The sequence below is a fragment of the Chaetura pelagica genome, unplaced genomic scaffold (genome assembly GCF_000747805.2).
Source record: "Chaetura pelagica isolate M959 unplaced genomic scaffold, ChaPel_1.0 scaffold106, whole genome shotgun sequence".
Taxonomy (NCBI): domain Eukaryota; kingdom Metazoa; phylum Chordata; class Aves; order Apodiformes; family Apodidae; genus Chaetura; species Chaetura pelagica.
In genome coordinates this window covers 3,183,716-3,201,247 of record NW_009954222.1, presented here as the reverse complement: position 1 = coordinate 3,201,247, position 17,532 = coordinate 3,183,716, and the positions used below count along the sequence as shown (strand labels likewise).

At 36.2% G+C, this 17,532-nt stretch overlaps 1 protein-coding gene across 1 annotated transcript in view; it reads right to left on the bottom strand.

Moving 5' to 3' along the window:
- Positions 1-17,532, bottom strand: part of PIBF1 (progesterone immunomodulatory binding factor 1) — a 114,446-nt gene that overhangs the window by 46,774 nt on the left and 50,140 nt on the right. Inside the window, exon 10 of the mRNA XM_010003489.1 lies at positions 240-405. Within this exon, the coding sequence (XP_010001791.1) occupies positions 240-405 (166 nt within the window). The remainder of the gene's footprint in view (positions 1-239; positions 406-17,532) is intronic.

Genomic DNA, 17,532 nt, shown 5'->3' with positions numbered 1-17,532 from the left:
TAGACTGACATAACCAGTTTTGTGATACAGGCATCTATCTACCTCTCCAGGAGAGTTTAACCTTCTTCCTCTTCCCTACATCTTGTTTTCCACTGAAATGGTCAAATTTAAAAAACTGAAGCTGATTTTAATTCAGTCGTATATGTTCTTTGCTACTTCTTCCCCAAGGTTTTCCATTTTACATTCTAATATATAACAACTATGTAACACCCTGTAGAGTGTCCCTTTATATAACATACCTCCAGCTTTCTCTGGTATTTCTCACATTCCATTTGGCACTGTGAAAGATTCTTAGCTGTTTCTTGTTGCACAAGTTGAACATGTTCACTTTCAAAGGACTTCAACTTACTTTGATGAAGAAGTTCAGCTACTTTGCTTTCTGTGCCAAGCTGCATTTGTCTATACCTAAAAGAAAAAAAAAGTAAAAAAAAAGTTTTGATTATTTCTCTTTGTTATGGGTATACATTTCAGAAATTAATACAGTATTTCTATGAGTTTATTAATTATCAGGATTGTTATCTATGTAACTGTTGTAACTTGTTTGAAACATCACTAGAAAAACTCAACACTATAATGACAACAAAACAGTCCCTGGCTTTTCTGAATATGTGGTTAATGCACAATCAAATTACAATGACCTTACAGAATACCTTCTTTCTTCAAAATGTTAGATCAATATGAGCCTTCTTCTCAGTAAATAAACATATGCACTGAAGTATTTTCATGGGAAAGATACTAAGGAGATGATCTCTCATGTCTTCACCACCACATATCACATGTGACAGGGAGAAGTGATATTAGACATCAGTGATATGAATGGCATAGCCCTTGAGATATTTCTTTGGGGGGAATATCATGGATATTAGCTACATTGCTTTTTCCCATACCCAAAAACATGAAGAAACATCAGACCAGAATGGTGTATTAATTTCCACCATCATTCAAAACCACAGGTCCTTCTCAAAAAGTAGAAATTAAGCATATTTTTGAGAATACCACTATAAGGTAACTGTAAGTGACAGATAAGTAATATACCATGTCTAACTGGACTTCATTCATTTGACTTGTTATACTTATCAGATAATCTCAAATAGGACGGGTAAAAAAAGATTCCTGACAGAATACTGAATTACTGGGATGTAGAAAATGAGGGTGATATGAAGAACAGTATAAAACCTTATGAATCTTATCATTAAATAACATCAAATTCAAAAGAGATTTTTGCAAAGCAAATCACGGGTTATGCTAACCATATATATAAAACCATGAACTCCTAGCTGACTGTTCTCATTCATGAGGGAGATCTTGGGGTTATACTAGATGAATTCTTGAAAATTTTGACTCAGTTTTACATAATGGTCAAAGCCAACATTTTGGGAATTACTGTGAAAACAATAGAGGAAATATAGAAATCACCATGTAAAAATTCTGTGTTTTTGCCTGCATACTGAATGCTGATTACTGCTGTAGCATCTCATCTCACCAGGAATTTTATTGTACAAGTAAAGCTTCAGAGAATGGTAATAAAGATTACCTTTGACAGCCAACAACATCATGCACTTAAACAGTTGCACTGGAAGAAATTAAGTAAACTACAACTCTACAGCTTGGAAAAAAGATGGTGTAAAGAAAAGGAAGAAATAAGGGAGGCCTGTAACATCTTGAGCAGCATGGTGAATGATAATGGGAATCAACTGTGTTTTCCAACAGATTAATGAGAAAGCATCTAACAAATCTAGCAGATGCAGAATCAAAACAAATAGAAGTCACTCTTCACACATGAAAGCTGTGAAATTCCTTACCATAAGATGCTGTGGATGCTAAAAATTAACACTTACTCAGGAGGATACTGTACAAAATCACAGCAGAGAAATCCCTTGGCAACTATTAAATGCAAGATGGTATTTCTTACACAGAAGTCTCTTAACCACAAATTGTTAGAATGCCAGATAAACCTTTACTCTAACCCAGCATGGCTGTTATGTTAGCTGTAATTTGTCAAATAGCAGTTGCAACACAATTCCATCCTATTTAAGAACCTGATCTTTAGGTTGGATTGAGAGTGTTTAACAAAAACAAGGAGATTACTTCCAATATTGTCCCTGAGGATTTCAGATGTAGGAATGTTTCTAAGGCACAGAGAGGAAGCAGTTTTCACTGGAATTGACTTGAACAGAACAAACAGGTGTCTTTATGATGCCCTTTATAATCACTCTGGAGACATCTATGTATAAGTAAACAGTCCAATGCATGAATGAGACTGTTCCCACGCAGGCTGCGTGAGTAGAGATTCAAAGTTCTGCCTACTGAGCTCATGAAAAGGTCACTCTTCTCACAGCAATTCTATTTTTCAATAGTATGACATTTGTTCTCAAACAGAGTTATGGCACTCAAACTACTAAATGCCAATTATCTATGTGGTTATTGACTACTGCTGTCAATTTTGCTTCAGGACACTTTTCAAATGCTGAAACTTTAAGTATTTAACCACTGACTCTATGTTCTTATTTTCATTTGAACACACAAAAAATAGCTTTAGCACTCTTACATTCTCCACACTTTGTACATGATTGGCTGCAGACATGACATTAAATCTGTTCTGCTGTACACACTGTTTACACTTCTGGAAAGACTGTTTTGTTCCAAAACTATTAAGTCTTCACAAAGCTGTATGTAATCCAGCCAACTGATGTGCAAGGCAACACACAAATGAAATTTATCTACAAGTCATATTTATTGATATTCAGCACCAAATTCGTATCTTCTGCCTTTCCACAAAATAAACGGCAAAGCCTTATTGTGCACAACTTCAGATCTTAAATTAGTCTGGAGTTCAATGATTTGCTCTATACAGACCTTAAATACTGGAAACATGCATAAACATAGGCTATACATATTTCTCTGTACCTGCTTTCTATACTTCCCAGAGAAGTTCAAGAGTTCCCTGATGATTTTGGAAGTTCACTCAATCAGCTGCGTGCTTCTAGAGCATGCTTATCAACCCAATTATGAACAGTAACTTCAGAAAAAAATTTGTACTTTGTTTAGGAAATTTGAAGTAGCTTACATGTGCATGACCTGTTTTGTACCGGTAAGGCTATGAAGGGTCAGTTTTCTTTTGACCTCACTCCACTGTTGAGCTCACTAGTAACTCCTCCACTGCAGCACCATTCAGTTTCTTTGTCATACTTGCTTTTACTAGGCCAGACAGGATATCCAGTGTCTTGGCTACTATTTCAGCACAAGTGTGTGTGCATGTGTGTACAGAATCATGTAACACAATGTCAAAACACATTCCTTAATATGCCTAGATGGTCTCTAAGGGAAAACAAAAGAAAACAAAACCACCCTATGTTTTGATACTACTATTTTGGAAAAAAAGAGAGGAATGCGGGTGTGCAGGATTTTTCTCTATCAGAAGATATTAGCAAATTTGATACAGTGAAAACATTGAGGTTTCTGTATCACAGAAGAATCAGAGTTGGGAACAAAAGGGAAATCATAGACTGAGCTAATGAAAAAAAAAGGAAAAAACCCCACATGTAAGAATCACCTAGAATGAGGTCTCAACTTCATTATGTCTCTATGTCTTTAGGATGACCACCCAATAATGCCTGAAGTTTGCTAAAGCAGAATGACATGACAGTAACTAAAAGGCTATTTCTAGAGTAAAGTAGAGGAGAGAATATTCAGAGAGGGACTTAAGACTATGGTTAGTACGGACAGTTTTCAGATTCTTCAATCAGAGGAGACTGTTTTTGCAAATAGTGGATAATGACGTAAGAGCTTTTCTAAAGCTACATACAATGAGAATAAAGTACAAGACTCCATGGTAAAATCATGTAGTCTGTATACTGAACTATGGCAGACAACTGTTTTCTGAAGGGAAGAACTATAAAACACATCCAGCACAGCCTAATCTAATATTAATATGCAAGATATCTATCATAAATGTGTGTGAAGTGAGATTCACTTAACATTTCCAACTTCTTATAAGCATCCCATAAGTACTGAGAAAGGAAAACCAGGTTAGTGTTGCTGACACAAATGGGATGTCTTTTTTACCATTGTTTATTCTACTGACAAAAACTGAGATGTATAGCAGTACTCCTCAGAAGTTTAACTGAAAAATGAAAGACACTACATTTGTAAAAGGAAGCATTCAAGAAGCAGCAAATCCTAATATTAAGCTTGTTAACAGGAAATAATGTAAAGTAAGTAAACACAATACGTCTTCCAAAAGAAGTCCTACTACAATTATACAAAACATCTACCCCTTCTGATTTTGCAAACTTGATTATACCAACCTAAAGCTCCTTAGAATATATTTTAGATATCCTTTTCAAGTTTAAAAATGGAAAAAACTCTTAAGTTGTGAAATCATCTTGACTCCATAGATGGGTCAGTTTGAGATCAAAGAACTTTAGAGTAATTATAATATATGTACAAATGCCTGTGCTTTGGTTCAGTGCCAAATGTGTAGAGAAACCTAAATGCTAACCTGTCATGTTGCAAATCTCCCACTGCCAGCCCAAACATGTCCTCTAATGTTCCTGCTCTCCTTCCTCTCTGTCCCAGTGTCAGCCTAGATTCCTCCTGATTTCCAATTCTGTTTTCATTCTTTCTACTCGGGGCATCTGATTTTCTTCTCGCCTGCATTCCTAGCCTATTCATTCCTATCTTATAGCCCTATTTCCCTTTGATGGTTTCCCTTCTCTCTATTCCTATATATCATGCTCGTAGTCTGGCATCCTTCATCAAATCCTACTTCTTTCAATATGACATCAAATCCCATTTTAACTTCCTCCCCTTTTGCAACAGAGTCTGGCTGTGAAGGCTTTCTCACATTCAAAGAGCCCAAAGCCAAGTACAAAAGTACAGAACAGAATTTTCCTTACTCTTTCTTGTGCCACTTGGAGTCACAGTAGTAACAGCAGTCTAGATAGGCCAAAATAAATTCAGTCAGGTTACAGACTGCACATACGCTGTCCATACATGTAGCAAACTATGAAACTCCAGTTCAAACATGAGCACTCAAAGGATCTTGTTCTCACTGGCTGTCTTTTTGATCCTTAGTACTAAAAACTGGTTGGCTTCTCTCCAAGCAATCAGCAATTTCCCATGGAGGGAGTTCACATGCTACCCACTAAGTATCTGAAAATGTAGTAACTCTGATCCTTAGCTTCGAATGCTTTCATTGCTCAGCTTCTGAAGCTCTGAACGTAAGTCTGACGCATCACAGATCTGGCTGGTTTCGTAACTGAAACTTTGGTTTAATATTTAATACAAAATGGTAAGAAAACTGTCGTTCTTCATTTAAAGACATATTTTATGGAGATTGTTAAACTAACTTTATAGGCATTTCCAGTCTTTTGTTCCATTTACTGCTTCAATAATGTCTATCAATTACGTTAAATTATTTTTAATCTGGACTAAAATAACAATGCACTTACTAACAAGTATACATAATTCCAACAAAAGAAAAAAAGCTGAGTATAATGATTAAACAAAAGATGAAGCGTGCCATCTACAAATTGTTTAAACAATGAAAAATTTGTTTGCTGACATAGTTTTCACTTAAAATTTGTTTCCTTCAAATAACATGCTGACATTTTTTTCAGTACTGTATTCCTGTTTTAGATTGCCATTTAAAAAAATCCAGAAACATATAGCTTAAATGCTAAAGGGTAAACATGATTTAACACGCAAGTTCTTGCCAGATGTTACATTTGCTTCGTATCAAGTAATTAAACATACAGTACTTTTGCATGTGGTTTAGTAAAATCTGTTTGAGAGAGAAAGCTTAGAAGCTTTGTTTAAAGCTGCTTGCTTCAAAGCAGATTTTTGTGTTTTGCAGCATTCTAAGCATTTGTTACGTATTGGCCTCTGATCCTCATTCTGTCGAAACAACTTCCTTGGAGGCAACACTTCCATATACTATTTTGCAGTTTGTAGGAAATATGAGTTCCAAACATCCAGATTCAGCAAGATAAACAAGCTCTTTTATACTACCTGAAGTTTCAGAATGCCTCAACCCATGTATTCTTTCTGCCCTACCTAGACAGTGTACACTGGATAGGATACTTTTTCAGTGTCCAATGAGAACACGAATATTTGCCATATATTCTTGTGCCTTATGTCAGAGAAAGAAAATGAACCTGCTGTACAGATCTTCTCACAAACCTGCAACATGACTCGTAAAGAGCAATGTTAAAGGTGGTGTTGTAGAATATACATATAAAAGGCACATCTCGATTAATTACTATAAAGGTGGCTGCTTATCTTTGAGTTTACTCCACTAGGACAGCTACAGTGACCTCATAAGCAGGATGAGTGTTCCATCTCTTTTAAGAACTGGAGGAATGAACATTACAAAAGATGAGTCTGCCTTAGATATATCTGCTAAACCATGCTGACTGGCAGGGACTGAAACTCATCTTTGTTTCCTGGTTTCTGGACTATGCAATTGTGCTTCCTTTTATGTGACTCTGACTCTGTGAAACTTAAAGATTCACTCCTGCACCAAGACACAGCTTCAACAGTTAATGGCAGAGACTGCTGCAGCCTAGCCTAGCCTTGCCTTTCCTTGGCAGTTATACTTTAGTCATGTAACTTTAATAATAAATCTTCACTAGTGAGTTTTCCATTAATTCTGGAGCTCTGGTGGATGTTGAACAGTCTTGCATGTCCTAAAAGTGAACACTTGCTTTTGGGCTTCTGAAAAAAAAGATAAGCAACTCCTGTCATGCTTTTTATAAAAACGAAACAGGATGTGGTTGCTACTCAGTTCAATGCTGCTGATGCATGCTTAGTTTGCTTAGAGTCAACTGCCTAGGCTGTTATTATCTGGTTTAAGTGATCAGCGTCTCAATTAGCTCTTTTGTTATTTGATTCAATTAACACAAAATCTATTCAAATAACCTATGTGAACTTCATCAGTATATTGATATTAATAATAGCATCACTAACAGAAAGAAAGGCTCTGAACAAACCAATAAGCATATAACAAGGAATGGGATATAATTTAACTTTTTACTGCTCAAAACCTGCTTTTGATACATAAAGAGGACAACAGAGTCACCATGGTAATTTTTAGGAGTCTAATGGTAGTTGCTTTTCTCTTTGTCTATACATCTTAGTCAAGATATCTATCTTTGTGTTCTCATTTGTGTTTCTGGGGATGAAGAATTCTAAATCTATGAAAAACTGTACAAGCACGAATCACAGAAATCACTGGTACACACGGTTGGTCATAGAATACCTACCAGCTCAGGTATTTCCACAGATGCAGACACAGAGATATCTAGCTTGTGAAGGCAAAAATGGAAATGATCACCTCACAAGACCCCTTGAATAAAACTTCAAAAGAACCCCAAAGACAGATAAAAGATTTCTCTTATTCAAACAGGAATGGTATTAAAAGAGTTCCCTAAAGCCAAGTGAAGAGATATCAAAGGTAATAGCTTTATAGAATTCTCGTAAGTACAGGGACACCAGCAACTCTACCTCCAGCCAAAAACAATCAGAAAAAGCTGAAAACTTCTGTTGTTTCTGGCACAGCCCCAATACACTCCAGAAAGCATGTAAAATGGCCAAAGTCTCCAACTGAAAGTAGAACTATGCTGGACCAAGGTGGAAGGCACATCTGGACAAGTGGCAGAACAAGCATGATTAGATTTCTCATTACCCAAATGACATCTTTGCTCAAACAGATGAATACTTCAATTTTTTAAAACTTTCATTTTGAAGTGACAGATTAAAAATAATCCTTGATCTCCAATATGGTTCTGTCTATTGTACATATTTTAATCGAAGAGCAACAAACCTGAAGTATATTTATTAAAACCTCATCATGTCTTTAGTCACATTTTCTGTGCAGACTGTTCTTTGTTTGACTTCCCATGGCAACCCAAACCATTAACTTTATTAAACCAGTATTATTTCCTGGTTTACTTCAGCCCTTGCAAAAATTGCCATGTTAACAAAGCTGAATTTTGTGCTAAGTAAACAAAAAGACAAGGAATAGACTTATCTCCCAACAATGTATATTGATTGGTAGAAAAAAGAATTAATTGTAATTGTGAGTTCTTTTGATATGAGAAATACATAACAGATCTGAATTAAGAATATGCCAGCAACTTCCTTGCTCTAAAACACTAAAACCAAAAGGCATCAACTTTTAATATTACCCTATATTAACTTTTGAATTTGTAACGTATTTAGAATTGTCTGGCTTGATAATTTTTTTTTTAATGTTGTTCATGTTTCCTTTTCTAAGCTACCATATAATTTCAATAATGATTCAACAGCTTACCTCTTTAAACCAAGTATCACCCTTTCCAGAATTAGTATTACTTCATGAAAATATGTTTAATAGTAGTAATATTGGCATTTCTGGAATATAACTGAAATAAATTGCTATTATAGCAGATGAAACATATCTAAACAGATTTGGGGGATATCAGAAGCTACAGAAATTGTTCACACAATTTATTACTGCACTGCAAACGTTGTTCTTCACTGCCCAAGCAAATGAAGAGTTAACAGTTTACACAAAGACTCTGAAACTGTTACTTCAATGGGTTTTATCCTCTTGGATAAAACATAAAAAAATTGTGTATTTTAAAACTCTCCACTCCCACTAGTCACAGAGGTTATATTTTCAGATATTCAATTAAATAAATATATATATATATTTATTTATTTTAATTCTGGATAGAGTGATTATTACTTGCTAGGCTAATTCAATATTCAGGCAGTTTTCAAAGTGCCAATATGTGCATGTAGTTTTACTTTACATGGCTCAAATACATTTTGATGTAGCATTGCTGACCCTTGCAGCTCAGAAATGGCCCTTAGCATATTTACATACCCTCCCTTCACTGTAAGTTCTAGAGCAGTAATTTTTCAAGATAGTAGCTGAATGAAATGTAAGATTAATAATTAAAGAAACTTTTAACTGTTACTAAACTATGAAATTTATGTGGAATTCTTGAAGCAAACAATCAGTCAATATCCCCAATATGCCAAAGATACTCTTCAGGGAACAGACTTTTTCTTTAATTAACCAATCCACAGTAGTGCTGTCACTGTGAAAAAATAATACTGCATCCAAATATGCATGTACTTGCAAAACTCAAACTCTGAAAGAAATAATAACAACTTTCTTGCTGAAACTAGTTTTCTTTTTTTCCCTTTTTTTTTTTTAAAAAAAAAAACAACCAACACCTCTGCAGACACTGAAAAGGAATTTACTGAAAAATTCTGATCTACACTTTCTGGTCAAATCTAAACCATAAACAAAAAAGGGGGAGATGATCAAAGGAAATTAACTCTCTGGATGTTCATGACAAACTTTGTTACCTTTTCTATTGATGTACATTACTTATATTGTGAACACATCCCTCTAAATTGCAAATACTTTTCAATTCTTTCCCTTTGCTACCCTTTCTACAAACTAGGTTGCAGAAGCAGTTTACTAGAAGTAAAAAAACCCAGAAAATTAAAATGGATTTGCGAAGATATTTTGAAAGAATATTAAGGGTCATGCAATGGGTATACAGATATGTTGTAGTCCTATTCATAAACTACTATTGAGCAAAAGGCAATTAACTCTCTCATAAAACTATCCAAATTTTGCACTAAACTCAGAGACTGAAAGAGTAACAAAAGTAACAGTCTGAAGAATGAAATTGAAGTATTTTTTTACACACTAAAAACATTAAAAAAATCCACACCATTAAGAAAAGAAACTTACATATGTATCAGCAATCTTATCCTCTACCTTCCACAGAATTTATTGTCTGTTGTTGCATATGCTGCTGTTCCTCTGATTTAATAGAAAATTCATTAAGATACTTTAACATGGAAATATACACAATACAGGTAACTACTGTATGATTTTTAATTCCATTAATGCAAAAAGGGAAAAAGTCAATGTGAAACAATAGACAGAATAGCAGTTATACAAGTGACAACAGCAATTCTGAAATGTCTCTCTCCTTTTAACCAAACTAAAAACCACTAAAAACACAGACAGCTACAAACAGAAGAAAAATGTTTGTAATGCCACATGCCTCCTTAAAACAATCTGAAATGAACATACCAATTTTTAAGTTCTTAATTCCACACATGTAACCTGTATGTAATTAATAATATAAGAACTAAAGTTCTATTCTACACAGTGATTAAAAAAGGAGCTCTTTGGATGATCAATAAGGACAAAATAAAAAAAGGAAATATATTTATTCATGCTTCCCAGAAAAGGGCAGGGAGAGATATAAGCAGGGACCAATCTTTTGAGATAGGGCTAACTGGGAGACCATGAGACAAAGCTCCTTTGACTTCTGAAAAAGAAAAGGTATATGTAGCTACTGTATCAGTAGAGACTGAACCCCCCCCTCCACCTTCCCCACTGAAAGCAAGGCAGAGTAGGTCAGAAGGTTCAAACTGCCATAATTTAGCAAATGATTGGTATGTCCTTTATATCACATGTAACAGGCTTGATTTCCTGATAACAGAGTTCAAAGTACAGGCATACCCTGTTATCTCTCAAGGATGTGTTCTTAAAAGTGCTACAGTTAGCAATGATGGACAGCAAGCAACTATTCCCCTAAAAATTAAGGTAATGGACGATCTTGGTGTTTGCAGTGACTTTAGAAATAAGGAAAATCTAAATATGAGTCCAGCATATTGCTGCATAATTTCCCACTTATTTCCCCATAAATATAAGCCTCAAGAAAAAGTTCTCAACAATGCAAATGAGGAATCGAATTACTGAACAAATCAGGCTGGAAATGATTTCAGGGGGTATCTAGTCCAACATCCTGCTTAGAGCAAGGTCAGCTATGAAGTTAGACCAGGTTGCTCAAAGCTTTAGCCACCTGTGTCTTGAAAACTCCCAAGCATGGAGACTGCTCACAACACTGCTTGGCAGTAGTGAGGAAGTCTTTCCTTATACCAAGTCAGAATCTCCTGTTCAACTGATGCTCTTTTGTCCTCCTACAATGCCCTGTTGTGAAGGGCCTTACTCTATCTTCCTAGAGATCTTCTTGTAGGCACTGGGTTTGCAGTTTTGAGGTGCCCAGTGGCTAGACTGAACTCAGCCTCTCATGGGGTAAGCAAGGGCTCCAGCGCTCACCAGCCTGGTGGCTCTTCACTAGATACACTTGTGTTTATCATTATGTTACTTTTATTGGATATCCCCAAACTGGACATCCCTTGATGTCTTCACTATTCTCCTGCTAATACAGCCCAAGATGATGTCAGGGTACACTACTGGCTAATACTGAGCTTGCTGTTTACATGTGTTCCTTTCAAAGACAAGGATGACAATGTGTAGTCAGACACAAGATAATCTGCATTTCTTTATTAGCATTTGAATGCTATATAAAAGCTCATAAAAGATTAAAAATCATGTACCAAAGACTATCTGTATTGCCAGCAGTTGCTTTAAACTAAGCATGATACTGAAAAAATGCATGGATTTCCATCTGTCTTTCAGAACTTAGAGGAACTTCCCTGCAGGCCATCAGGCATGCTTTAGTGCAACTGGGCAGCTCAGGGAAGTTGTTAGGGGAGCAAAGGATGAAAAGACACGATAGCAGTGACAGCTAGCAAAGATGGGTTTTACACAATCAAAGGACACTAAAATGACTGACAGTAAAGTAATGGGTAGGGAAGCATTACTGGATCTGTCTTCTTTTAAGTCTAAGATATGTGAAATATCCTTTCTTATGCAGTGATATTAAATGGAACCACATTAATATTACCATTAACAGGAAAACAAAGGAGACAGTATGGAGACAGTATCTTTACCCATATGACTTAAAAACAACCTCATCCACTGCATTTCAGCTTTAGAGACAACGATCAAATGATAAAAGGTTGTACACTAGCTGCCTTGTTACAAGTTTTAAGATGCAGGTATCTGTGTGCGCCATTATTCAGATATATATTGCTTCTCAAAATTATTTTCCTGAGTAGTACAATACCTTCAAATTAATCCGAATCTTTTTAAGATACTGTAACAACAAGAAACACACCAAGACAACAGAATCAACACAGTAGGAGAACACAGAAGATAATTTTACAGTCAAAACCAAAATAACGAGCTACAGTCACATTCTGCAGGCTCTTAAAAGCTTCAAGCAGAGTAATAAAGAAATCCTGAAGAGATACATCACCAAGCTGTTTATGACACTAACGAAACAATCTCATTTCTCTTCATTTCTAAGCAGGAAAAAGTCCACTGAACTTAGGCTTTCTATAAAGCAGCCTATCCCTATAAATTCTTCAGTCATTAAATTATCCTATATTACCTGCTGAGGCATGTAAAAAATGAAAACATTTTAAAAATGCAGTAATAATGTTGAAAAAGAATCAGTTAACTCCAAGTTGTCTCCACTCTTGAGCATATTTGCTTTCACAACATACTTCTGTGTTTTATCAGTTTTCTGACAAGTTTAAAATAAGTGTTATAGACAGAAACAACTTTGGCAATATACAGCTATACTGCTTTTTCTACTACTGAAGTTATTAATTTCAGAAAAGTAGTATTGTGGGAAGCACTTTAAAATGAGAAACCAAAATCTAGTTTTGGAAATAAGAAAAGTAAGTCAGAATTCATTCAAGATACTAACAGGCTTTGCTATGTCAAGCACACCTTGAGAGTGTCTTAGATGTGCTATAACCATTACCTGGCTCCCGAGAGACCACAGCAAAAAGCACTGAAATCTATTTAATTTAGTGCATATAATACTTAGACTAACCAAGTTTTCTGTTTCTTTTCTTCCTTTATTTATGTCCTACTCTTTTCTCCCTTCCTACATATCTTAATCTTAATTTTTGTATTTTCCTCTCATTTTCTCCATGGTGTCTCACAATTTAAAAATGTACTTCTTCAACTGAACTATTATAATTCCTTTAATAGCCACATCTGAGAAATACAATTTTCTTGCTTCTTCTTGTAGTGGACTTGAAAAGAAATATTTGGGTTTTCGGGTCTTTTCCCCTAATGAAACTTACAGACAAGACATAACTGATCTCCAATTATCCCCTGTCCCAACAGAGTACCTGGAGACTACAATCTTTTTAACTTTAAGATTATAGCATATCAAAGTAGACATCTTTTTATTGTGGAATAGAAAGTGAAAGTTTCTACTACTCTGTATGTTGGGTGCTTATATAATTTCCCTGCTGCCATCATCCATTCTTTCTGCTAGGAGCCCTAGAATATGGCTGCATCTTTCATGCAACAAAGCAACTGAAGACACAATTCTTGAACTCACTGAACAAGCAGCTGGAAAGTTCCCTCTAACATGGCCATATTGCTAACATTAACTCCTTTGATAAAAGTAGAGGAACCCATTAACTGTTAAAACACTGGTTTAACCCTTAGTATTTTTATTGCTTACAAGAAAGACTTACATTGAACGGGGACTTAGGTCTTAGGGACTTAAAGGGAAACTGAGTTTCCCTTTAAAATTTGAAGAATGAACTATTGCACTTCAGTCTGACCATGCTAGTTACCTGTTTTGTGGGTACCTGTTTTTAGCTAATAACTGAAAAACAGTCTAATTCATAGAATCACAGAATGGTTTGAGTTGAAAGGAACCTTAAAGATCATCTAGTTCCAAACCTCATGCCATGGGCAAGGATACCTCCCACTAGACCAGGTTCCTCAGTCCCATCCAACCTGCCCTTGAACAATTGCAAGCAGGAGGCATCCACAACTTCCCTGAGCAACCTGCTTCAGTGCCTCACCACTGTCACACTGAAGAATTTCTTCCTAATGTCTAACCTTAATCTCCATTCTTCCAGTTTTAATCCATTACCTCTTGTCCTCTCACTACAAGGCCTTGTACAAAGTCCCTCCCCAGCTTTCCTGTAGGCTCCCTTCAGGTACTGGAAGGCTGCTATGAGGTCTTCCCAGAGCCTTCTGCTCTCCAGGCTGAACAACCCCAACTCCCTCATACTTAACCTTATTTTGTGTGATGTGCAGTTCTTTTGCCTTCTTTATTACAAGAAGGCTTAAATAGATGGAGGTGTATAATATGTTTTCTATAGTATTTTAAAATCTCTTCTACTCTGAGCTCCATTTTCCACATTCCATTCTTCCACTGTTAAACTCTGAACCAGACTTGATAAGCTTAAATCTAAAACCACTTAATAGGCTAATCGTTCAACTTGCCTTAGTTACAAATGGAGCTAGTCTTTCAGAAAAAAAGAAAACCTGCTGTCAGCTGTTCTTGAAGATGCAGTGTTTATAGTTACATGACACTGAAGTATGCTTCTCCTAGCAATACTAGTGGGACACGCAGTCTAATACTGCTGTTATATAAATGGGGTGGAGTTTGGCCCATACTTTCGTTTCTCCCTAATCTCAGAATTCCTAGTAGCCGCAAGTGAACTTTCAAGGGTAAACAATAAAGAGGGTGCACTGCAAATGTGAACATAGGAAACACATCTCAAAGAACAGTTTTAGGTAAATTTGATTACTGCCTCAGGACATCCACAATGTTACTGAAACCAGGCTGTGTTCCCCATAAAAACACCATAAGTATGGATAAGGAATCTTCAATAATGTCACAGTTTGACTCGGGTCTGACAACAATGCTCTCAATCCCATCCCCCTCCCACCCAGGTAGGGAAGGAGAGAGAGAAAAAGAGATAGACTTGGCTGGATTGATAACTAAACTACACAGCTTTAAACACTAATGATATAAGAAAATATATACAATTATATACAAATGTGCAAAAGCCTCTTGCCTACCCCCACCCCCAGCAACTCCCACAGCCCTCCTCTGAGCTGGAACAGTCCTGAAAAATCCTGGAGCTGCTGCTGGAGAAAGCACAGAGTGATGAGGGTCAGGAGAGCTGGAGCCTGGGGGTTGATGGTGATGGATGGACGGAGTCCTCCCTGGACACCAGCCATGGATGGAAGAGAAGGGAAGAAGGAGAAAGGAAGTTGCCTTCTGTGATCTCTGACCTTCCTCTGAGCTTACATAGATATATGGAATAGAATATCTCTGGCCAGTTTTGTTGTCTAACTCAGCCACCTATGGGGAGTCCTAGATCTCCCTGTAGTGTCTGAGCCAGCAAAGATGTGACCTTGAAGACCCAGCAGTTACAAAAATATTCCTCTCCTATCAACCTTAGGTAGAACACACTGTGACTAGTTAAAAGAAAGCTTAATGAAGGAAAAAAAATAAGTAAAACGAAAATTGGCTTCATCTTGGCTCAAACCAGGACAAATAAGAACTGCAGAATTACCATCTGAATGTTGATTAAGCCTCAGGGTTTCAGGAGTTAAAGCACAGCAGTGCATATCTGAGGGGTGAACTTGTGCTGGTAACCATCACTGTGACACAAGCTCTACTAGATTATGATTACAAATATTAGAGCTTTTTCATCCAGTGAGAAAGCTCTGAGACATCAGGGTTCCCTCAGATCACTCTGCCACACACAAAGTATTTAAAAGTTTTGAGTCTATTAACCACAAATGAAACCACGTCAGCTATACAAGTAGTGCAGAACTTCACTGCAGAAGAAGAAAGGGAACTCTTTTTGCCCAACAGAGTAAAAAGGGCCAAGAATTCCAAGCTACAGTCCGTAATGAAGTCAAGAATCCGACTAACTCAGCCACACATACTGACAAATGCTTCCTCATATCAGGCAACCCAGTGCCTGTGATGAGTAGGAAACTACTTCTGACAATCTTCTAACTCCTGATAGGGGAGGGATTTCAGGTTTACATGACAAATTTGACTCCATTTCAAAGTACAATTTCCAAATTCCAAATACTAGAATTCTCCTCAACTTCTACATAGAAAGTCTTATTATAAGAACTAGTTATGCTTCCATTAGCAAAATCCCCAGTCCTACAGGGTGTTGGTAATTCACTGTATAGATGATTCTGGTCAGCAAAAGCAACACAGGAAAAACATCCAGCAGCTTTCCCAGCTAGGAAAAAAACAAAACCGTCTCAAATTCATTCCTGATTTGTCCAAATTTGAAGGGAAAGATTTACACTTATTTTCCGCTTGTGTCTAAGGTAAGATAACTAATCTTGTGTTATCTCCAAGTTCTTTGAAAATACCTCTTAAATATTCTCTCCTCACTTCCATTACCTTTTAACTGGGAATAAGCAACTCTATTTACTCATGTGTTCAACACTTCTGTCAGTTGATGGTCAATTCTATTTGATCAGTTATTGCTAAATTAGGACATCTCATTTTTACTTTGGTTAGTAAATTACATGAAAACAGTGTCACCTCATCATTATTCATATAATGATACTGAACTTACAGGCAGAGGACTTTGTGAGTATTTTTTCCTGTTCTTAAGTTCCAGGGATATGGAAGTGTAAACTGTCCTTCAGAGTGAAGCTTAACCCTTAGAACAGCAGATTACTGGAATGAAGTCCTTAGATGAGGTAAAAGGTCTCTGTCATAGGAGTGAAGATCAAAAACAGTCTTATACAAAACAGAACCTCCATCCACGTTTCCTGTTTTTGTTAAGCAGCTCACAGACTTTCAGAAGAGACTCTTTCTGGAATTTTTAATAGCAGCTTTTTTTTGTCAGTGTTTTGGATCTTGCACAAAATGTCCGTTTCCCCCTATCTAAAGTAGAAGAAGCAAAAAAACATGAGTGTCAAATTTGAGAAAGTTACCTTCATTAAGAAGGCTATTGGTGGAGGTGATACCCCTGGAGAAGAAAAAGCAGAAACACAGTACAGTTCTGGACCTCATGCTCTGTATCCTCAGCTTTGTGTTGAAAGGGATAAAGTATGAGAATGCAGGACGGTCAATTAGGGATTACATGCATGAATACTGATCAAAAAAGGAAACTGTCCTTAGACTTACATGTATGAATGCACATATGTGGAGACAAATACCTAAGGGAATCAGTAATTCATTAAAAAGTTGTTACTTATGAATGAAAGACTCTTAAGATTTGCAATTCCTTTTGACCACAATAGGTTTTCAAAGAGGTCTGGGATTTCAATAATAAATGGCATTTTCCCAGACTCCAGTCAATACGTAAGGTAAGCAGAACAGTAAGTTAGCCTTCACTTGGCTTTGTGCTGAAACTAGTAACTACATACAAAATACATTTTATCCCATCTTAAAATTGCTCCTCAAAATAGAAGAAATTGTTCCTTACAAATGTCTGTTTTCCCACCACAGAATGTAACACAATTCAACAGAACTTGCTTGTTTATATAAAATATAGTATTTTTAAAGCCAAGTGGATTAATGTTTTTTTGCCACTTACCACTACACACATAAATTAATAAAATAACAAAACTTGTTAAAACTGCAGTATCATACCTTTTTTTCATTATAGAGGTCTTGATATTTTTTTTTATTTTTTTTAATTTTTTTTGCAAGCATCAAGAAATACTTGCAAGTTTCTTTGCTGGAGAGAATTACTTCTAGGTTTGTAAAGTTAATGATCTTGACAGATTTGAAAATTCTTTAGGAGCTCTAAAAAATATAAATCTCAAAACAACTGTTTTTCTTTAGGTAA